The sequence below is a fragment of the Chanodichthys erythropterus genome, chromosome 12, assembly GCF_024489055.1.
Source record: "Chanodichthys erythropterus isolate Z2021 chromosome 12, ASM2448905v1, whole genome shotgun sequence".
NCBI classification, from domain to species: domain Eukaryota; kingdom Metazoa; phylum Chordata; class Actinopteri; order Cypriniformes; family Xenocyprididae; genus Chanodichthys; species Chanodichthys erythropterus.
In genome coordinates, this window is record NC_090232.1 from 48,600,173 (window position 1) to 48,625,181 (window position 25,009).

The window sequence follows — 25,009 nt, forward strand, 5'->3', positions numbered from 1 at the left end:
CGACTCATTCTTCCCGACTCACATTAAAGATTTGTTCAAAATGAACGAATCGTTCAAGAACGACACATCACTACAAAGTTGATCAATTTAGGTTCACAATGCTTTGGGAAGCACAGTCATAATGGTTGTGTTTTCTCATTGTGAAATGGCCAGATTCATTGGTGACATCCAGTATTAACTGGTGACACAGATGTTATATTATTTCTTTATAGTAAATCTGGTACCGCTTGAGATCCAGCAGAGTATTTATAATCTGAAGGTTTTTTTTTTTAAACACACACAGACATCAAGAATCAGCATATGACCCTCAACAATGGTGACAATCAAAGTGCTTCATGTTGCAGTGCATGATGGGAGCCACCAATCAAAACTCATCCATGGCTCCCATCATGCATTGCTGCATGAATAAATTATGCAGCTGAATTGTCCTGTAATTTTCGTAGATTGTTCATGTTTGCTTTTATTTTTCTGTTGTTTTGTTGTGACAGTAGCTTGTTTTGTGATGTTCAGAGTTGATCTGTTTGTCAGTATTTTGTATTTATTTATCGTCACCGTTCTTGAGAATCAGATGCTGATTCTTGATGTCTGTGTGTGTTTAAACATTGAAGCTTCAGTGCATAATGTATTATTCCTAAAAAAAAAAAAAAAATATTTTACTATTGTTGGATCTCAAGCTGTAAAACCACAGATCACAGACTACAAACATTAATACTAAAGCTACACATCAAGCACCTAGTCAGAGATTTAGACTCTAAATAACATCAGGCCAACACATGATGTTTATACCATCAATAAATTATATTGTGACCAGATCCTATTTTCTCTGATCATAACAAATGAACTTTACAAACACAGAGAAAAATTAATAACAAAAGGTAAAGAGTCAAGAGCCCAACTAAAGCAAACGCTGACCTCTTTCATGGTGACTTGAAATGAAACATTCCATAAAACATTAATTAACACCTTTTTTTCTCTCTTTCCTTCAATGACTCTGCTTATTAACATCAGGTGTCTCCACTAATTGTCAATCATCACTCAATCATCAATCAATTATATCAATATAGCTGCAAGCAGCAATTCGGGGCCAAGCCCCAGAAGGGGCAGTAGCGCAATACGGAGCAGGAAGAGCAAAAACAGCAGAAATTGAATGTACATGCTAAACAGCTCGTTCAGAAGGACAGGTGGAAATGAAATGAAAATTAATAGAAGTTCAGAGAATGAACACGGAATGAACTAAAAACACTTGTATCTCATTCAAGAGGAATAAAGATTAGTACAGTGCTTATTTGGATAAAAAAGGTATCAAAATGACTCATTACACACAATTGTATAAAGGCACCCCACACGGGATTCGAACCCACAACCTCCAGGTCCAATGTCCATTTCTCAACTCATTGCGCCACTGTGCAGGTGAATGTTGGCACACCTGCCGAAGTTCATTAGTTCATGTGAAAATGAACTCAAAATGAAGAATTTTTATAAAACTGCACTGAATGTTATATTTAATAACTACTTTAGATCATTCTGCAGCTCATCATGCTGTAGCGCAATACAGAGCAGGAAGAGGAAAAACAGCAGAAAATGAACAAACATGAAACAGCTGGTTCAGAATTACGGGCGAAAATGAACTCAGAACTTATGTACATAAGCTTAGATGAAAATGAACACAGCATGAAACAAAAAGCATTTATTTCTAATCCAAGAGGCAGTAAAGGAATCAAAACACACTATTTCATAAAACCGCTCCACCTGGGATTCAAACCCACTATCTTGGGGTGCAGAGCTCATCAGGTAACTGGCTTTACACATTGAGCTACTTGAGGATGCACATTCAACAATCTGTGGAAGAGAACTTTTAGTGTAAGAAAGAATTTACAAAAAAGCATTACTTAACATGCTAACCATATTAGCATGCTAAGCTAACTTAATGCTAATGAAGCTCATGGTTAACTTGATAGCTGAAGAGCCACATTAAAGAGAATGACAACTGGTTAGCATGTTAAGCAATTAGCATGCTAAGCTAACTAGCATAAGACAACAAACACAAGCAAGGTCACATTCAGAGATGAATATCTTGGGAATGGTAGCGAATATCAAAAATCCATTCAGTCATTTCTGTGCGGCTCGGTCCAAAGATCACCTGAGCTGATTTTGGACAAAATTGGACAAAAATTGTAGGAGGAGTAGTGAAAAAATGGAATACTGTACTTTTCAAAATGGCCACTACTGTACTGGGTGGAGTCTTGATGTAAGATATTGAATGTGATCAGTATGAAGAGAGGAATCAGTTGTATTGACATTCATTTTTCTGGAACAAAGGGTTCAAAAGTTATAACCTTTACAAAAGTGAATATTTGAACTGGTGGTGGCGCTATAGACTTAGTCCTAGATACTCCAAAGTTGGTCAAATTACTTTTAATTACTATCACTACAAGCATGCCAAATTTGATAATTTTCCTTCTTATGGTTCATTGATTACCATACAGGGGGAAGAAGAATAACTACGAATTTGGACATAAAGGAATTGCATGTGATAGCTTCAGATTAGACCAGTTTTAGGCAGAATGCCTAGAACAGACACAAGTTCTGCATCTTTTCCTGCCACAGTACCTCATGCGGTCTGGGCATGTGTCACACTGAGTTTCGAACCCACGATGCAGAGCATTCGGGATCCGTGGCATAACACATTGAGCTAATCAGCCATGCAAGTTCATCAGTATGCTAAGCAGAGGTTTCAGTGTGAGAAAGAGTTCACAAAAAAAAAGCTTCATAGCATGTTAACCATATTAGTATGCAAAGTTATTTAATGCCAACTAAGTTTTGGTTAACCTGTTGACTGAAGACCACATTAGAAAGAATAGCAATAGTTTAGCATGCTAAGCAATTACTGTGCTAAGCTAACTAGCATAAGACAACAAACACAAGCAAGGTCACATTCAGAGATGAATATCTCGGAAATGGTAGTGAATATCAAAAATCTGTTCAGTCATTTCTGTGCGGCTCGGTCCAAAGATCATCTGAGCTGATTTTGGACAAAATTGACCAAAATTTGTAGGAGGAGTAGCGAAAAAACTGTTTTTCATTTCCTTCAATATGGCAGACAGGTACATTTAAGGAAAATGGCAAATGATACATTGTCGGAATCGGCATAAGCCAGGGAATAAAATGACATGAAGCATACACATTTTGGAAAGTGTTTTCAAAAGTTATAAGCGTTTTTGAAATAATCATTACATCTGTGGAACAGTAGGTGGCGCTGTGCTGAAACTTCTCAGGTACCTTCACGACCTTCTAAAGGTCATACATACCAATTTTTGTGAAGATATGTCAAATTGTTTAAAAGATATCGCAATTTATGACAAAATTCAAAATGGCGGACACGTGATACATCCAATATTGACAGAATCGGTATCGTCGGATTCGGCATGATCCAAGGAATCCATAGACACCAAGATCTTGATTTTCTGACAAACTGTTCAAAAGTTATTGGCCAAAATAGCCATTTTTCATATCTCATGACCTGTAGGTGGCGCTGTTCCCAAGTTTGGCATAGACCCTCAGACCATGGTTCTGATGAAGCGTACCAATTTTTGTTTCGATTGCTCAAAGTTTGGCCGAGATACAGCCTCTATACTAATTTCGGGTCGACCTCGTTAACTTCGTGACATCATAACCTTTGAACAAAGATGAATAAAAAAAATCTGTTCAGTCATTTCTGTGCGGCTCAGTCCAAAGATAATCTGATCAAAGATTGGACAAAATTGGACAAATTTTGAAGGAGGAGAAGCGAAAAAACAAATACTGTACTTTTCAAAATGGCCGCTACTGTAATGGGTGGAGACTTAATGTAAGAAGTTGAATAGCATCAGCATGAAGAGACGAATCAGATGAACTAAATTTAATTTTTCTATGACAAACAGTTCAAATGTTAAAACCGTTAGAATGTTGAAATTTTGAACTGGTGGTGGCGCTATAGAGTTTGTTCTAGAGACTCCAAATTTGGTCCAATCACTATTCATGAGCATCTCTACAACTGTGCCAAATTTCATCATTTTCTCATGTTCCGTTGATAGGGCTGCCATAGACTCCCATTCGGGAGGAAGAATAATAATAATAAAAGGGAAAACGTACAATTACAATAGGGGCTACAGCCCCTTCGGGGCTTGGCCCCTAATTAACTTTAACACTGCTTCAGTGTTACTTTTTAACACCCGGCAAGATGGACTCATATGGAATGTTTAAAAATGTGTTTCAAATGAAATGTTGTAAAATGTGAAAATGAAAAGGATTTAATAAATTCTGATTTTAATTCAGTGTGTGTGTAAAATATATATATCTCATTATAGTCAATGATTGTACGCTGTCAAAGCCCTTTTTGAAGGGTCAATTTTTGTACTGTTAAATAAAGGTACAAAATTGTCACCAAAGGTACAAAACTGGTCTCTTAAGGTACAAATCACAAGGGTACAAATTTGTACTTTATTTTCTGAGAGTGTATGGAGTCTTGAATAAAAATAAACCAGATTAATTTAAAACCAGAGATGGAAAGTCCAGGGGTCAGACAGTACAAGTCCTGACATATTTTTTATTCCACCCACTGAAGCAGTGTTAAAGTTAATAAGATAATTAAGTGATTAATTTAGTGATGATTGACCATTATTGAAGACACCTGATGATAACAAGCAGAATCACCAAAGGAGAAAATTACAATTTTTAAGCCACCATCGTGGAGATGAGTGTTTGCTTTAGTTGACCTCTTGACTCTTGACAATTAAATGTTAGATTTTGTTTGGGCTGTTGTAAGTCAGTCATAACTGCCAGAAAAGCAAGGTGAAAAAGATGGTCAGGTGGTGTTGGTCATGTTTTTACATTATTGTTATTTGAGCTGAAGATTTACATTATTGATTACAGCAGCACTGTGATTCTACAGCAGATCAGCTTTATCAATATAATCCAAAGGATTTCACAAACTTGTTCTGAAAAAATAAAATCATTCTTTTAGGCACACACAGACATCAAGTATCAGCCTGTGAATCTCAACAACGGTGACAAGCAACATATTCTGATCAACAGATCAACTCTGAACAGATGGTCACTCAATTAATCACTTAATTATCTCATTAATGCTTCAGTGGGTGGAATAAAAAATATGGCAGGACTTTTACTTTCTGACCCCTGGACTTTACACCTCTGCTTAAAACCAACTGTGGTTGCCTGTAAAACATGAAATGAACCAAGAACAACTTAAAATTGCATGGAACTTAGAAGCAAATCCAAGGAAAACAATAGAAGCAAAAAAAGACTCCAATATAAAAACTAAACTAAACAAGAGACATATATTTTAAAGCAAGCAAAATACATCAGCTGTGGCAAAAAAAAAGAAAAAAGAAATGCCTGGAAATCTGTTTGTAATGAATTCTTTATAATATAATAATCTCATGATTAATATTTTTTTTGTCTTTACATAGCAACAAACTAAATATAACTATTTACACGTGACAATCAGTGTTGGAAGTCTAGAAACGATACTGGTTTGATCCAAAACACTATCATAGCACTTGCTTCATTATATATAAAAAGAAATTCTTGTTAGCAGGTCCTCAACCCAAGCACAAGCTCAACACTTCACCACTACGGTAATCTCCAAAAAACTTTAACATAACAAAAACTTTTACATAATAGAACATTAAACAGTAAGACGTCTCTCCATATTCTCATCTTTCTAAAAAATGCATAAAAGAACACTTTTTCAACATTTACTCTCCCACTTCAGCCCGGTGCAAAGCATGATGGGAAATGAAAGTCCTGTTTGATTGAGTTACTTGACTGAAACGTTATTTCAAAATGAAAACATCAAGTAAGTTCTAGTAACCATTTCAAGTCAATTTAACATGAAGCAATCACATTTGAACCAGAAACAATGGTGTTAAATCAAAAAAAATTCAAAAGCACCAAAAAAAAAAAAAAAAAAAAAAAAAAAATATATATATATATATATATATATATATATATATATATATATATATATATATATGAGGTTAAACCTGTATCCTGGTAGGTTTAATTTAAGCCTCAATTTAGTCCTGGAGTAGCTCTAGTTTTCCTCCAGGAAATCAGCTTATTAAACTCTGGACTATTTTAAACCATGACAGAGAAAGCAGATTTCTGTTAATCTGGTTTAAAGGGCCATTTTATTCTAGGACTAGGCTTAATCTCTGTCCGGGAAACTGCCCCTTGAAGTCTCAAAAACAGATCTATTAGAAACTCTATGAGCAAACGGTGTGTTTAATACTCACAGCGGGTCACACAGTGTGAGGAGGGGTGAGGAGAGAAGAACAACAGTCAGCCACAGCAGCTTCACGTCCATCCTGTCTGTCTGTGTGTCTCTTCCTGTGAGCGTCTGTGAACCTGCAGCAGCTCACATTTATACCCGCCTCTGTGACCCTCCGAGTCCAAACTGCTATTTCTCTTTGTTTGCTTTGTTTTTTTGCATTTAGTTTTACTGGAAATCACACAAGTAATGACACACCCATGTGGTTCACTCATGTAGAATTTGAAAGTATTTCAAGTAATATCTATGTTTAAAATAACTATTTTGAATTTTTATTTTCTACACAGATATATTGATTTATCCATGGATTCATCTAACATAAATGTTCAGAATCAAAAAATAATAGTTCAGATTTGTGGACTATACTTTGTTTAGTGACTCCTCCTGTAAGCTTGTCATTGTTACTCCAGCAAATGGTGACCATTTCATGATCAGCAGGCTTGAAACCACATTTAGATGTCTATCATGACTGTGGAAACTGTAAAGAACACTTTTGCTGTTGTCAGTCAAATAAAGTGCAGATTTCCTGTAAATGACCAGCAAAAAACAGTTAGTGTAACCTTTGGTAAATTGGCAGCTGCTCTGTTGATCTTTGAAGGGTCATGAAACATGTAAACTTGTTATTTTTGCATATGTCACAGGAGAATCTTTTTAGGTTTTGCAAAGATCTGTTTTATTAGTTATTTACAAAATCATTGATGCACTGTTCATGTGAAAACCCCACTCAGGTAGCAAACAATGATTGAAATACTGTTAAATCAATGTTAATGTGTTAACGTTAAACCGCATTAAATCAATACTACTTTTGCACCCTCAATTAATGTTGAAATTTAAACAAAAAATGATAATTGCATTGAATCAGGGTTACAATGTGATGTTGGTTCAATATCATGCTTTCACTCTCAGAAAATGAAACTCAACTACAACTGACTTAAAGCCACACAGCCTGAAATCAACTGAAGATAAAAGAAGACATTAAATCTCTTAAGATCTCAGCAGAAGTTCTTTTTGAGAATTAACAGGTTTAGATGTTTGTGTTTTATTGAAAACGTTTGGTTATTATTTTGCTGATTTCATGAAATTGTTGTAAAGCATACTACTTAACAGAGTAAATCTGTTACTGCTTGGGATCCAGCAGAGCTTTTATAATCTGAAAAGGTTTTTGGAAACACACACAGACATCAAGAATCAGCATATGACCCTCAACAATGGTGACAATCAAACAAAGTGCTTCATGTTGCAGTGCATGATGGGAGCCACCAATCAAAACTCATCCATGGCTCCCATCATGCATTGCTGCATGAATAAATTATGCAGCTGAATTGTCCTGTAATTTTCGTAGATTGTTCATGTTTGCTTTATTTTTCTGTTGTTTTGTTGTGACAGTAGCTTGTTTTGTGATGTTCAGAGTTGATCTGTTTGTCAGTATTTTGTATTTATTTATCGTCACCGTTCTTGAGAATCAGATGCTGATTCTTGATCTCTGTGTGTGTTTAAGCACTGAAGCTTCAGTGCACAAAGTATTATTTTTAAAATAAAATAAAAAAATAAAAAATCATACTGCTGTTGGATCTCAAGCTGTAAAATCCTGTTTTCTCTGACCATAACAAATGTGCTTTACAAACACAAAGTTGGAGCAGCCAGAGAAAAATTAATAATAAAAGGTAAAGAGTCAAGAGCCCAACTAAAGCAAAAGCTGACCTCTTTCATGGTGACTTGAAATGAAACATTCCATAAAACATTAATTAACACCTTTTTTTCTCTCTTTCCTTCAGTGATTCTGCTTATTAACATCAGGTGTGATGGCGAGTTTGTGATCGTGGGCCCGCATAATTAATGAATGGCCAGTGCGAGGACTAGAGATGCACCGATTGATCGGCCAGGGATCGGAATCGGCCGATCAGTCTCACTTCTTACCGATAGACCCTTTTCACATGACGTCACACAGCTTCCGTTAGGACTCGATGCAGTGTATCCTCACTTCCGTCAGCTTAGTGGAATAATAGCGCGACTCGAATGAAGTGCACTCAATAGTTGTACATATGCCACAAATGTGGTTAAAGGATGACTGTAGTTGCCTAATTTCATGTAAATTCAAGGCGAGGTGTTTGGCAGCCGCAGATCTCAAACAAACTTACTGATCGGCGCGATTTGCTGCTTGAAGTCTGAGGAGTACGTACTGAAGCCATACATACACTTTCTGCTGCCCGTACTAACGTGCAAACTTTGCTGTCTTTATTGCAGAAGCTGTTTATATATATTTGTGAAATAAACGCATGTTTCCAACATTTACGTGCAGTAAAAAAACTCATTCAAAGCATAATGTACTACTTATTCCAGTGCCTACAGGCCTGTAAAATGAGATCAACATAAGCTTATTCTTTTTAAATATCAAAGTCTATTTTTCCACTTTTATTTCTATAAATATGACATACATAATAATACAAATTGTGTTTAATATACCATTTCTACATGAAGACTGTTAATGTAAAAACGGACTCATGTACATGTCATTTTACCATAGTAAAAAAAAACATTGTCATCATTCATCTCTTTATTGCAGAACAAATCTGTCGCATACAAAAATATACAGTGGATTTACAACAGTCATTGTTATAGCAGCATTAAATGAACAAAATCAAATTATTTCTCCGGGGATTAACTTTAAATGAACACATCCGTTTTGTATTTTACAGTTTTTTCCAATTGCTAACACACAATTTTTCAAACTAGTCTGGTTTTATCAAAACACTTAACACAATTCACAAAACCACACACCCAAACTGCAAAATACCTCATATATCCTGCAAAATGAAGCACTGCAACCGAAACTACACAGAGCATTATCAAAATCAAACTTTTGCATGAAATGGCACACACTTCATTCATATTACCAGATTTTTGCCTAACCACCTACACACTGTTGGGCATAATGAAAAGCACCCCCATCTTTAGTATGCTTTGCCATAATACTAAAATATGTATCAGATTGTTCACATGCACAGAAATATTTGCAGATACACACACATGCTGTTGCAACATTTTTATTTTTTTTCCTTCACTACAGTAAACAAGTCAGTACAACATAAGCACAGCAGATATATTTACATGGGACTGAACAAAAATATTCTTACAAAAAAAGTAAACTGAAAAAGAAAATTTCTGAAAAAAAAAAAAAAAAAGGCAAGAAAAATAATTAGGCAGCATCTTGCCGCACAGCCGGGTCTGGCCACAACGCCTCGTCAACATCACAGGCAATATCTTCCCTTGCCAGACATCGAGGGAAGAAGCGCCTTGAGTGCCTTATCCATCCCTGAATTGCACCCACATCAATCTCATCACATGCCTCTTCCATGGCCTGCACAAGAGGCATGCGCACAAAGGGCTGCCAGTCGTATACCTTCCACCGCCATGCCGAAAAGAATTCTTCTATGGGGTTCAGAAATGGTGAGTATGGTGGGAGGTATTGCACGAGAAATGTTGGGTGGTCAGCAAACCAGTTTTGGACTGGGGCTGCACGATGAAAGCTCACGTTGTCCCATACTACAACGTACCGGTTTCTTTGATGGTCTGCATCATTCATACGCTCTGGTGGTATGAGAATGTTGTGAAGTCTGTCCAGAAATGTGAGAATATGGGCTGTGTTGTATGGTCCAAGTTTGGCATGACGGTGGAGGACACCATGCATATTGGAGATGGCAGCGCACATTGTGATGTTCCCACCACGTTGGCCAGGAACATCTATAATGGCTCTGTGGCCAATGAGGTTTCTCCCTCTTCTTCTGGTCTTTGCTAGGTTGAACCCAGCCTCATCTATAAAGATGAACTCATGTGGGATTGCATGAGCATCCATTTCCAGTACTCCCTGAAAACAAAGAACAAAAATCACTCAATATGGTGTTATCCAGTACACTGGGAAACAATGTTGTGTGTAGTGTACTGCAGTCAATATAGTACTTACATCCACATATGCTCGTCTGAACTCTTTGTTTCTTTGAGAGTTTCTCTCAAACGGCACCTTATAAATTTGTTTCATTCTGATTTGGTTTCGCTTGAGAATGCGAGCCAATGTGGACAGACTAACTCGTTGAATGTTGTTGAATAAGGTGTTGTCTTGGATGATGTGGCTTTGAATTTCTCGTAATCTGATTTCATTATTTTCCAAAACCAAGTTTACAATGGCAGCTTCCTGTACCCCGGTGAACATTTGGCCCCTTCCTCCACCATGGTGTCGTCTCTCAGTCCTTTAGAAAAAATAAAATAAAAATATATATAGGGCTTGGACAATGCAGCCTAAATATTTTCCCCCACAGTAGAGTACATTGTACAGGAAACTTGTACAGTTCATGAATGGCTGATGTCATACACTAAGTAAACAGGTGTCACCCAACTGATACACTATGACATGGGGTATACTACATGTGTACTACATGAAATTTTGGTTACATACCTGTTCTCCAGTCTAAAGGTCCGGATGACAGAGGCGACAGTAAAACGGCTCAAGTTTGGCTGCACTCTCTGTCCAGCCTCACGCATTGTCAACCCATGGTTGATGACATGATCTACTAAGGTTGCTCTGATTTCATTTGAAAGTGTTTGTCTTCTTTGGCCATGAACTCCTCTACCTGCTCTACCCCTACCTCTCACTCTTCCTCCCCCTCTTATTCTCAACCTCCCTCTTCCTCTTCCTCTTCCTCTTCCTCTCTCTGCAATGTCTTCCATTGTTGTTGTAAAAAAAAAAAGGTTCTCACCTGTGGTCTTTTCATAGTGCTTACATCCTGATTGAAGTGTTAACAATTAACCACTGAGGTGTTTGGCCAGGTGGCACATGTAATTGGCCAATTAGCTCATGTAGTGTCATTTTGAATGGCAGTGTTTTGAAATGGCAAACATGTGACTTTATGTCAGATTGTTGTGTCTTATGCAGAGAACTGTATTTAGTGAATTTAAAAAGTGCTATTTTGAAATGCAAAATGTGTGTAAAACAGAAAAGGTGTTTAGACTTTTGGAGACTTGAGAAGAAGTTTTGCTCTCTGTGTGTCAGTTTAAATAATTGTGCTGTGCATGTCATTTTAGTGTGTTAGCAATTGGAAAAAACTGTAATACACTTCTTACAAATTATACAGTCTTAATATATTGCACCAGTTCAGTTTAAACTCGTATAATGTAAAATTATCTAAAATTTTCACACCATTAATTCTTCGGAGTATTATATGTGGATGTGCTGCTTTCAGGTGTCCGTTACTCGTGAATAAATCTCACAAGAACATTATCCATTATCATAGCCTACCAATTTCTAAAAATAAAGATTTGTTTTTAAAGACAATATTCTTGTTATTCCAAATAGGCTAACAGATTTGTGTGGACACCATGGTGGACACACAATGGTTGTGATAAAACTCAATTCAATGACAACATTGCTAAAGTTTCTGCTCGTGGAAACCCTAAGCAAGGCAGTTACAGAAAGGAAATAATAAATATCATTACCAGAAGAACCCGACTGTGTAAATCCTTGACATAAACAGTTTGCATTTAAAGTTATTAAAGCATTTTCCCGAGAAGTCGCCGGCGCGAAGGTAAGACGGAACAACTGATACACTGCTTTGCGGATAGGCGGAAGTTAACTGACGTCATTGTGAAAAGGGTCTATTCCGAGCCGATCCGTTTTGTTACCAGTGGCACAGGCAATAACGTCAGCTGCGCGTTCCCGCTCTCTTCTCTGTCACGGTGAAGTGACACACATCCGCGCGGGCGCCTCCTCTCTCTCGTCTCATTCGCTCCGGTTAAGTAGTGCTTGTATTGCGCATAATTTTAGTCATTCCCGCAGGTTTCGCACTCACACCGAAAGCGCGCGCACCACTGATCTATATTAGTAAAGCGAACAAGCCACGCTCAGTCTCAAACAGAGACAGAAGCCAAACAGACTCACAACAAGTACCAAAACGAGTAGCATAATGCACTTAAACTGTCAAATACATACAAAAGTATGTCAAAACCAGCGGCACAGGCAAACTTGGCGAGTATACAGATAAACACAGTCAGTTTTGAATCGTTAAATAGCTAAGAAAGTGAACCCATGTCGTGTGTAACAGTATTGGGTCCGTTGAACACCGTTCATAAACTCTTAAAGGGACAGCAGTCCAATATTCCTGCTGCTGTCTGTCATGTTAATCAAAGAACAGACAAAGAAAATCCCTTTCTGCTCTTGACTGAATACGTTTTATATCTTTAATGGGAAGAATTGATCTGTATTAATATTTACAATATTTAATATTTAACACTGAATGTGTCATTTTACATTTGATTACTTTAATTTCCGTAGTATTTCTTACCTGAATAGAAACCCAGTTAACCCAAAAACTTAGTTTCATAGCTCTCTTTATTCTATTGCATTTATTTGAGCTGTTTATATTTTATTACTGACTTTTACTTGATTTTTAATGAAAATAAAACTTTGCATTGAAGAAAAGTAGATTTTTGTTTGTATATATTGTCAATTATAGTTCTTAGAAAGAAAATTGGAATCGGCAAAAATCGGTATTGGCCGATCTCACTAACAAAAAATCGGAAATCGGAATCGGTCAAGAAAATTGCAATCAGTGCATCTCTAGCGAGGACCCTGTGTGACACTGAGAACCGAATGAACGCGTACAATAAGAGTAAAGAGTTAAATAGAATATTCAAATGTAAAGCCAAATTATTATACAAATGACCAATAATCAATTGACATTCTAAACTAAATTCGAGGCCATAATAACATGGAGTCAGATAAAAAATTATTTGGAGGACTTCCGGTATGCAGTTTGAGTGAGTGAGGCGCGTCCAGGAGCTGCTCCGTAAATTTTATTTCTTTTCAGTTGTTATCGGGAACATTTTGTATTCTTATACTTTAAGACGACGTCTACAACACCAGAGAACATACGAATGCGTGTTGGGGCCTGTTATTTTCGTTGCCATGCCTAAATCTAAACGTGCTTCTCCCGCTCCTGATGAAACTGATGAGGCTGGCAACATGGCCGCGGCTGCTTCGGGGTTAACGCCATCTCTTTTGAAAGAGATGCTTACCACAACGATTCGTGAGGAAATCGCATCGCTAAGGACTGAGCTTCTCACTGAAATACGTGCCTCAACAGCGACTCTTCAAGCCACCATTTCCAATCATAGCTCCAAAATTAAAGACATTGAAGCTTCGATGAACAGCATAGATGAAAGGCTCAACATTTTAGAGCGCAAATGTCAGTCCTTGGAAAAAGATAACGAGGAGTTAAAGAGCAAGGCAGATGATTTGGAAAACCACTCGCGTCGGAACAATCTTCGTATATTAGGTATCCCCAAGTATTGTTTTAATGGCATATTTACTTGTGAATGTCCACTGACTGTCCAATGTAGTGTGATTAACAAGGCTATTGAATACGGATGTCCGAATGTGCGAATATAAAACCAACTTTACCCAAGTATGTTCGTACCATTTGTGTACATGGGCTTTTTTTTTTTTTTTTTTTGGTTTGTTCTTTCACTCTATTTCAGAATCTCAGATATGTCAAGACAGAAGAAAGCCACATTCATGTTCTCATGTTTTTGCTGTTGTTATAACCAATGACCACTAGCTTAAGCAATGCTCAGTCTGGGAGTTCTTGTGTGAATTTTACCAGTTGGAATGTCAAAGGTTTAAACCATGTAATTAAACTTAACAAGGTCTTGTCACATTTAAAACATTTAAATACTCATATTGTTTTTTTGCAAGAGACCCACTTAAAAAACACAGATCATGCCAGACTTTGTAAGAAATGGATTGGACAAGTATTTCACTCTAAATTTCTCAGTAAATCTAGAGGGGTGGCAATTATTGTGAACAAATGTATACCATTCGCTCCTTCAGAAACCTTAGTGGATTCCGGTGGTAGATATGTTATTGTCAGGCCTTCTTTATGGTTTAACTGTGACTCTGGCTAATATATACGCACCAAATTACGATGATGAAAATTTAATTCAGAAAATATTCTCCTTGCTCCCTGACCTAAACTCACACTATCTCATTATGGGAGGTGATTTTAATTGTTCTCTGAACTCTTCTCTTGACTGTTCATCTACTAAACCAGCCCAACCTTCTAAAACTGCAATTAAGCTTCAGTCGCTTCTAACTACTTGCGGTCAGGCCGATGTATGGCGTTTTTTATACCCCACAGCACGACAATACTCATTTTTCTCTCACGTTCACCACAATTACTCCCGTATTGATTATTTTTTTCTAGACAAGAAATTGTTGTCGAAAGTGTGAAGGCCTGTTCATATGGCAGCATTGTTATATCTGATCATGCTCCACTTTCACTTTCTCTTCAGTTTCAAGATAAAATGTTGGATTCTCAAAGTTGGAAATTTAATTCTCTACTGCTCTCTGATTTTGTGATTCGTTAAAAGACAACTTAGATATATTTTTGGAGATAAATACCATCCCTGAGACCTCACCTTCCATAATATGGGAATCTTTTAAAGCATATGCTTGGGGTCAAGTCATTTCATATTCAGTTTCTGTAAATAGACAAAGAAGGAAGAAGCTAGAAGAATTATCTCTGGAAATAATTTGGCTCGATTCGGCTTATGCAACTTCTCCAGATCCTGGAATTTACAAAAAGAGACTCAAACTTTAATCTGATTTTAATATGTTATCAACCCATCAAGCTGGAAAGTTATTGCTGAAGGCTAAACATTCATTTTTTGAGTATGGTGACAAGCCAAGTAAACTTCTTGCTCTTCAGTTAAAGGAAAAGTCAGCTCAAAATTTAATTTCTAAGATTCGATCCTCCAATGGCAATTTGATTACTGACCCTGTTAGTATTACTGCCCATTTTAAAGACTATTACTCTTTGCTATACAAATCAGAACCCCCCACGGATAGGTCCCTTATGGAAAGTTTTTTTGAACCACTGCCCATACCTACAATATCGGATGCAATGAGAGAAGAGCTAGAATTACCTTTTTCTGCAGAGGAGATAGTGCAAGCAATTGAGAGTATGCAGAACGGCAAGACCCCTGGGCCCGATGGGTTCCCTGTTGAATTTTTTAAGAGGTTTTCTCAAACACTTAAAACACCGTTACTAAATATGTTATTGGACTCCTTTATGGCTGCCTGCCTCCAACCCTCCGTCAGTCTTGTATTTCTTTGATTTTGAAAAAAGACAAAGACCCTCATGAATGTGGTTCATACAGGCCAATCAGTCTTTTGAACGTAGATGTAAAAATACTGGCTAAAATGCTTGCAAAGCGCCTTGAATCCGTTTTACCGTTAATCATACACAGCGACCAAACTGGTTTTATTAAAAACAGATTACTGTCTCATAATATTAGAAGGGCATTTAATATAATTTATTCTTCCAATTCTCACCCATCGGAGGCTCTTCTGCTGCTTGACGCGGAGAAAGCCTTTGATCGAGTGGAATGGGATTACCTTTTCTATGTGCTACTGAAATTTGGTTTTGGCAATGCGTTCATATCCTGGATAAAACTTTTGTATTCATCCCCAGTATGCTCTGTTAGGGCCAATGGAGTATCCTCTTCTATTTTTCCTTTAAAACGTGGCACTAGACAAGGCTGCCCACTTTCACCTTTGCTTTTTGCATTGGTAATTGAACCACTGGCAATTGCCATTCGTAGTGATACAGGGAATTAGGAGAGCTGATGCTGTTCACAAAATTTCTTTGTATGCTGATGATGTGTTGATCTATATCTCTGATCCGGTTGTTTCTCTGCCCGAAATTCTGAGATTTATAAACTCCTTTAGCCTCTTCTCCGGTTATAAATTGAATATAAATAAAAGTGAATTATATCCAATAAATTTTACAATTTCCGATTTACCAAGGAGTACCTCAATGTTTAAAGTCGCTGCCCAAAGTTTTAAATATTTAGGAGTAACAATTACATGTAAATGCGATCTGTTCAAGGCTAATTTTACCACTCTCCTTCAACGAGTCCAGAAAGATTTTACTCGTTGGTCGGCTCTTCCCCTTTCATTGGCTGGACGCGTGAATTCTGTGAAGATGAATGTTTTACCTAGATTTTTGTATTTATTTCAATGTGTACCAATTTTTATACCCAAATCTTTCTTTAAGACACTAAATCAACACATCTCTTCTTTCATTTGGAACAAAGGACCAGCCAGAATTCGTAGAGAAATACTTCAAAAACCAAAGCTTGAGGGCGGGCTTGCCCTCCCTAATTTCTTATTTTACTACTGGGCAGCAAATATACATTCTACATTATTCTGGTTTCAAAGTCATTTTGGGCTCAGTGATTGGGTCCCGTCTTGGGTCAGTGTTGAAGAGGGTTCCTGTTCCCCTGCCTCGCCTGCCGCACTACTGTGTGGCCCTCTTACTGCCATCTCTCGCTGTCCGTATGGTAATTGTATTGTCCGGCAATCATTACGAATTTGGTCCCAATTCCGAACCCATTTTGGCCTTCAGTGCTTGCTAGTGGTTTCACCTATAAATCGTAACCCTTTATTTCCCCCTTCACTAAATGACAAGGCATTTAATATTTGGCAAAGAGCAGGGATTTTGGTTGTCAATGACATTTACATTGATAATGTGTTTCCTAGCTTTTCTCAATTGAAACAAAAATTCTCTCTCTCTAGTGCACAATTTTTTAGATATTTGCAACTCCGAAATTTTGTTAAAAACTCATTCCCTGATTTTCCGAATCTTCCTCCAAAATCTTCACTTGATCAGATTCTAGAAGTACCCTTAGATAAAAGGGGTGTGTTGTCTTCGCTATATAGGCTGATTTCCTCTATTTCAACTTCCTCTCTCTTTATTAAACAACAATGGGAGTCAGATCTCTGCCTCACATTTGATGACGAGACTTGGAACCATATTCTGTCCTGTGTCCATACCTCCTCTATTTGTGCACGTCATAGTCTTATCCAATTAAAATTTATTCATCAAATTTACTGGACAAAAGTGAGGTTGGCAAAAATCAAGCCTGGTATTGACCCTCTCTGTGATCGTTGCCATCAGGCCCCTGCAGATTTAATACATATGTTTTGGTTATGCCTATCTGTAACGGGTACAGAAAGTTTCCTGTTAATTGTATATATTGTTTATTAGAATTCACCCAAAAATTGTTTGTATACATATACCTGATATATATAACTGCCTAATTGAAATGTGAGTGCTTTCCCCTTTAATTGTGATGACATCACGAGGCATGTCATTTCCTGTTCTGGCCCCTCCTCTTCCTCTTTGCATTGGTGATGCACTGGAGAGGTGAGGTTATTTTGGGCTCTTGTTAATCTTTTTTTAATCCTTATTTTAATTGTTGCTTTTATACTTATATTTTTGCTACAATTAATGTATATATTCTTATTTTACTCATCTGTGTGGTTATTTTTGTCATTTTATTCTTTTTGAGTTAAATTTGTCTTGTATGTGGAAATGAAGCACATGGTGACAGGTACTTGGGTAAAGTTGGTTTTATATTCGCACATTCGGACATCCGTATTCAATAGCCTTGTTAATCACACTACATTGGACATTCAGTGGACATTCACAAGTAAATATGCCATTAAAACAATACTTGCCTATTTTGATCGACTGTGAAAAATGTTGTAAGTTGACAATCGTTGGCTGTCAATATCATGTCGCTGCTTAAAATTCGCAAACATTAATTTATTGCACATTTATTGGAAAGTCTGAATTTATCAGAAGTCTGAATGTGCGAATATAAAACCAACTTTACTGAAGTGTGACAGGTGTACATCATATTCATTTTAGGAATCGAGGGTGACTCTCATTGTATTAAGAGGCTGTTTTTATTTGTTTATCAGGTATGTTTTCAGTTACATTTATTTTCTTGTTAAATGTGATTTATTTTAGCTCTTTGCATTGGTGATGCACTGGAGAGGAATCGAGGGTGACTCTCATTGTATTAAGAGGCTGTTTTTATTTGTTTATCAGGAAAAAAAGATCAGCAAAACTGCGAATGCTGTCCTGTTCTTCCTTCCAACGCACAACACACAACGCAGAGAACAGACCAGTTACACATCCATAACTTCTTTTTGGCTGTCAATATTCAATTGTTTTTCTTTAGTGACAAAGAAACAGATCGAGCCTTGTCCTTTGGTTGCGCTTTTTGGACTTCCTTCAAAGGTCGCTGGTTTGCCTGGAAATACTGCAAAGGCTTTTGCTTTCTTAACATTATTAGCTAGACGGCGCATTCTCCTGCTGTGGAAACAAAAACTCCCTCCATCTTTTGATGAACTTCAGTAAAGTTGGTTTTATATTCGCACATTCAGACTTCTGATAAATTCAGACTTTCCAATAAATGTGCAATAAATTAATGTTTGCGAATTTTAAGCAGCGACATGATATTGACAGCCAACGATTGTCAACTTACAACATTTTTCACAGTCGATCAAAATAGGCAAGTATTGTTTTAATGGTATATTTACTTGTGAATGTCCACTGACTGTCCAATGTAGTGTGATTACAAGGCTATTGAATACGGATGTCCGAATGTGCGAATATAAAACCAACTTTACCCAAGTTTTTGATGACTGGCTGAGAGATGTTATGAACTTCATTCATTTGGAAAAAATCAGGTATACATTAAATGGCAACACTGGTATATTTTCTGAGATCTGGGATCCCTTCATCATTTATTTTTCTGAATATGTCAGTGCTTCTTGTGTGTCAACCTAAGCATTAATGTTGGTATGATTGTGGCTTGAATCTGATCATGAGTGTGTGATTATATGTGTGGATAATTTTATTTATTTATTTAATTTTATTTATTTTGTTTATTTATAATATTTTTTTTTTCTATTTTTATATTATTATTATGTATTTATTATTATTATTATTATTATTATTATTATTATTATTATTATTTTATATATTTGTTTCCTCTGGGGGGTGGGATGGTAAAATATTTTTTCATAATTCTTCTGTACTTGTATTGTTATTATTGTAAAAGTTCAATAAACAGATTTAAAAAAAAAAAAAAAAAAAATTATTTGGAATTAAACTACTTTGCCATGCTGAAAAGACTGCCGAATGCGCAAGAAACCTTCCCCGTCCTGTGGGAAACCGCCGTTGGGCCGATTTGGCGGGCCTTACAAACTGTATAATCAATAGTAAATTACTGGCAACAGTGTTGCCAGTATTTTACTGTAAAAAGCCCGGCAATGTCTAACAGTGTATGAAAGGTTTTTAAAGGTGCCCTAGATTCAAAATTTGAATTTTCCTCAGCATAGTTGAATAACAAGAGTTCAGTACATGGAAAAGACATACATTGAGTTTCAAACTCCATTGCTTTCTCTTTCTTATGTAAATCTCATTTGTTTAAAAGACTTCCGGAAAACACGCGGATCTCAACATAACACCGACTGTTACGTAACATTCGGGGTGTACGCCCCAATATTTGCATATGCCAGCCCATGTTCCCAACATTATGAAAGGCATTAGACAAGGGCAGCCAGTAACGTCTGGATCTGCACACAGCCGAATCATCAGACTAGGTAAGCAAGAACAACAGCGAAAATGGCAGATGGAGCAATAATAACTGACATGATCCATGATAGCATGATATTTTTAGTGATATTTGTAAAGTCTTTCTAAATGTTTCGTTAGCATGTTGCTAATGTACTGTTAAATGAGGTTAAAGTTACCATCGTTTATTACTGTATTCACGGAGACAAGAGCCGTCGTTATTTTCATTATTAAACACTTGCAGTCTGTATAATTCATAAACACAACTTCATTCTTTATAAATATCTCCAACAGTGTAGCATTAGCTGTTAGCCACGGAGCACAGCCTCAAACTCATAGAGAATCAAATATAAACATCAAAATAAATACTTTACTCACATAATTCGAAGCATGCATACAGCATGCATACAGCATGCATGACGAACATCTTGTAAAGATCCATTTGAGGGTTATATTAGCTGTGGGAACTTTGTAAATGTGCTGTAATATAATTGAGAGCTCGTGTGGCAGGGAGCACGCGAATTAAAGGGGCGGCGCGCTGAAAAAAATCAGTGCATAGTTAAAGGTCCTGTTTTTCGTGGTTTTTTGAAGCTTTGATTGTGTTTATAGTGTGCAATATAACATGTGTTCATGTTTCGCATGTAAAAAAACACAGTATTTTTCACATAATTTACTTATCTGTATACCGCTGTTTCCACTGTCATAAAAACGGGCTGATGACTTCCTTGTTCTATGAAGTCCCTCCTTCAGAAATACGTAACGAGTTCTGATTGTGCCAGCGGTTCCTGTGTTGTGATTCGACAGCAGCTTAGCGAACCTTGCCCGGAAAGGTCACGCCTCTTACCATAACGTGGAGATGCACGCGCTCAGTGTTATTGTAAACATGTCTTTAATTTTACCCTATCAATTTGAGCCGGAATCAGACCCGGTGATTGGACTGCGGGATGAAAATAACAGCGTTTTGACGACATGGTGACAAACACACTCTACAAACTCAACTCTTGTGTATTCCTGTGGGCAGAGGTTAGTCAAAAAACTGTTTTAGTGACGTCATTAAAGAAGGAAGTAGAGGGATGTAGTCCAAACTGGCCATTCGATGTAGGCGACTTCTGTTAAATAAAATATCTCGCTTGGCATTGAACTTTGAGCTTTAAAATTTTACAGATTTTATTTATACTCTAACAACAACATTACACACTAACTAAAGTTTGAAACATGGGATCACGAACAACGGGACCTTTAATGATGCCCCAAAATAGGCAGTTAAAAAAATGAATTAAAAAAAAATTTATGGGGTATTTTGAGCTGAAACTTCACAGATACATTCAGGGGACACCTTAGACTTATATTACATCTTGTGAAAAAGCATTCTTGGGCACCTTTAAACATTATGAATGAAACTTACTTAACGCTTAATATAACTGCTAATATAAATGCTATATCAACAACTTTCCCTCATCTTTCTCTTGAGAGGTGCATGTTGAGTCTTAGCTGAGTCATTCCTTGGATTCAGTGCCTTTTGTGTCCCCAGTAAAATCATGATCTTACTGCCTTAAAATATTGAACAGTATCATTTTTAAAGCTGTCTTTATCACAAATAACACCATTTGAACTGTGACCATATTGAAGTTGTTTTAAAAATAATAATAATAATAATAATAATAATAATAATAATAATAATAATAATAGGAACTTGTGAACCTCAGTATGAGGGAAATATAAAGACAAATAGTAGAAAAATCATTTTGAAAATTACAGTTAAAAAATCATGCAGTTAGGCTAATTTAATAAACCTATGTTAGCTTCTTTTTGCTCAGACAGCTGATTTTAGGTCAGAATGTTTACTCTGTTAAATGAGAAGACCTAACAGAGTGGACTCTGATAGTGTACATAGTGATTGTGTAAATAATTTATGTTTAAAGTTCTTTGGAAATGTTTTGCAAAATCCAGTTCAAACCAAAGTAATATTGTAACGTTGTATGTGAGACATAGGAAATCATCCATCCATCCAATCTTTACCACTTGCACTCTCAAAAAGGATGTGCTAATTAATAACACATTTTTTTGTGTTATGGCTATTTTAACACATTTTTGTGTCAATTTAAAGGTCCCGTTCTTCGTGATCCCATGTTTCAAACTTTAGTTAGTGTGTAATGTTGTTGTTAGAGTATAAATAAAATCTGTAAAATTTTAAAGCTCAAAGTTCAATGCCAAGCGAGATATTTTATTTAACAGAAGTCGCCTACATCGAACGGCCAGTTTGGACTACATCCTTCTACTTCCTTCTTTAATGACGTCACGTTTTTTGACTAACCTCCTCCCACAGGAATACACAAAAAAAGGGGGCGTGGTCTTGTTGCGCTCCCACGGAGAAGAGCAAGAGTTGCGTTTGTAGAGTGTGTTTGTCGCCATGTCGTTGAAACTCTGTTATTTTCATCCCGCAGTCCAATCACCTTTGTTTGGCCTTCCCAGGGACGCTGTACTTAGAGATCAATGGTTACAATTTATGTTTAACTCGGTTCCCGAAAATTATAATTGTGGTATCCTTACTGCAATAGTTAATGTTGGACTGCAGTGCACATAATGGCCACAAAAGGGGACTATGTTTATGTATATGGCTGTTTTCCGTATGAGGTACTCTTCTGAGTGAGTGCTAACGTTGTACATTTTCTGTCGCTGCTTGTGGAGATTAAAGAGTTCAGTCTCTCGGGAATTATTGTCTTTTGTGTTCATTCGGCACAACACCACAATAATCCACATGTAAAACTATGTGCAGCACACGTTATGGTAAGAGCTTTCCGGGCAAGGAGCGCTCTCTATGGCTCTGAGTGCGCTCAGAGCTGTCGAATCACAACACAGGAACCGCTGGCACAATCAGAACTCGTTACGTATTTCTGAAGGAGGGACTTCATAGAACAAGGAAGTCCTCAGCCCGTTTTTATGACAGTGGAAACAGCGGTATACAGATAAGTAAATTATGTGAAAAATACTGTGTTTTTTTACACGCGAAACATGAACACATGTTATATTGCACACTATAAACACAATCAAAGCTTCAAAAAACCACGAAAAACAGGACCTTTAAGTTGATCATGTGTAGAGAGAGAGAGAGAGAATTAAATTTGACAATCCTTTTATTACAAAAATCTCAAAAACATTCCAATATCCTAACTTATTAAAAACATTCATCAAATCACATGAAAAAAAAAAAAAAAAAAAATTACATCAACACCTCTGAAATAACAAGGTTATTATCAACCAATGAACACACAGGGTCAATACTTATATCTGAGGAAATCTTCATAATCTGGAAATATACATTTCTTATTGTACTCCTCAAGTAGAGATCTTTCTTGTACACTTAAAACCCCTTGCAGTTTATCTAAAAATTGCTTAATGATTCTTGCAGACTTTACTTTTAAAAATGCTGAAACTGCTTCTACATCTTTAAAATCAGGACCCGCAATATTTACTATATGTTTCAATTGTAGAGATCCATTTCTATACAACAAATCTTTAAGACCTGGTATTTCTTCACCAGATACATCAAGACATGCTCCACACACAATGGGCTCTTCAAGTAGCCAATATAAGGACATTAATGGTTCCATCCACTGATGCTTAAACAGACTCCATATTTAAAGAGACTTCGATAGAAAACAGGAATTACTCTAAAATCAAGTCTTTCCATTAAAAATCCATTAAATACAAATCCATTAAATCCATTAAAAACAAAACAGTGTCCAGGCCAAATCCATTTACTCTGCATAGAATGCACTGAGCCACTGGTCTCCATACCAGTCTTTCAGATCCCATCATAAATTTCTGCAAAAACTGCAGGCGATAAGCAGCACATCTACTTGCCAAATGCACTAGACCTTGGCCTCCATCTTCTTTAGCCAAAAACAAGACACTTTGAGGGATCCAATGTAAATTGTCCCAGAAAAAGTCCACAATTTCTGCTTGAATTTTTGATAAAAGCCCAACAGGAGGGCCAATCCAAGCCAGTCTATGCCACAGGGAAGAAGCAGCAAGATTGTTAACAATGAGTGTGCGTCCTTTAAAACACAATTGAGGGAGCAGCCATTTCCATTTTTTCAAACGTCCTATTACTTTATCTGCCATTCCTTCCCAGTTTTTTGCATGAAGGATTCATTGCCTAAGAAAACACCAAGATTTTTTAACCCATCTCTTTGCCATAATAAGCCTCCAGGTAAAATGGGATTTCCTCCCTCCCATTTCCCAATTAACAAAGCATCACTTTTTCCCCAATTTACAGTTGCTGATGAAATATTTTTAAAATAATTCACAATTTGTTGCAACCTTTTAACATCATTACTGTCATTTATAAAAACAATCACATCATCAGCATATGCAGATAATTGAAAAGTAGCATTACACTGTGACAATGTTAAACCCCTCAACTTATTCCACAGAATACAAAGCAAAGGTTCTATAGCCAGCACATATAATAACCCGGACATAGCACAACCTTGTCTAACTCCTCTTTGCACTTTGAAAGGGGTACACAGATCTCCATTAATTTTGATCACACTCTCAATTTCGCAATACATTGCTCTGATCATATCAATTAAACTAGAATTGAACCCAAAGGCTTGTAAAGTATGCCATAAAAAAGGTGTTCAACACGATCAAAAGCCTTCTCTTGATCCAAAGAAATAAGGCCAGTATTAACACCAAAAAGTTTTGAAACTTCTAACACATCTCTTATTAGAGTTACATTATCAAATATTGACCTATTTGGTATACAATATGTTTGATCATAATGTATCACCTTCCCTATTATTTTACTTATTCTTGTAGCCAAAGCTTTGGACAGTATTTTATACTCTGAACACAAAAGAGAAACAGGCCTCCAATTTTTAATATTTTGGAGATCACCTTTCTTGGCTAATAGAGTGATAACGGCCCTTCTGCAACTAATTGGAAGAAAACCTTTAATCAGGCTTTCATCAAACACAGACAAGAGATCTTCTCCGAGGATAGCCCAGAAAGTTTTATAAAATTCAATGGGTAACCCATCAATACCAGGGGATTTCCCATTTTCCATACTCATCATTGCTGTATACAGTTCTTGTACAGTCAAAGGTAGTTTCAAACTTTCATTGCTCTCATCATCAAGTTTTGGCAAACCTTCAAAAAAACTACTAGAAATCATTTTTCTTTTCATTCATTA

The 25,009-nt window shown here is 36.7% G+C and overlaps 2 protein-coding genes across 2 annotated transcripts in view; one reads left to right on the top strand and one right to left on the bottom strand.

Moving 5' to 3' along the window:
- The window catches only part of LOC137031522 (complement C3-like), a 185,117-nt gene extending 178,730 nt beyond the window's left edge, over positions 1-6,387 (bottom strand). The window contains exon 1 of the mRNA XM_067402529.1: positions 6,297-6,387. Coding sequence (XP_067258630.1) covers positions 6,297-6,367 — 71 coding nt within the window. The 5' untranslated portion in view covers positions 6,368-6,387. The remainder of the gene's footprint in view (positions 1-6,296) is intronic.
- Positions 1-25,009, top strand: part of LOC137032414 (B-cell receptor CD22-like) — a 299,667-nt gene that overhangs the window by 237,609 nt on the left and 37,049 nt on the right. The gene's annotated exons all lie outside the window — the stretch shown is intronic.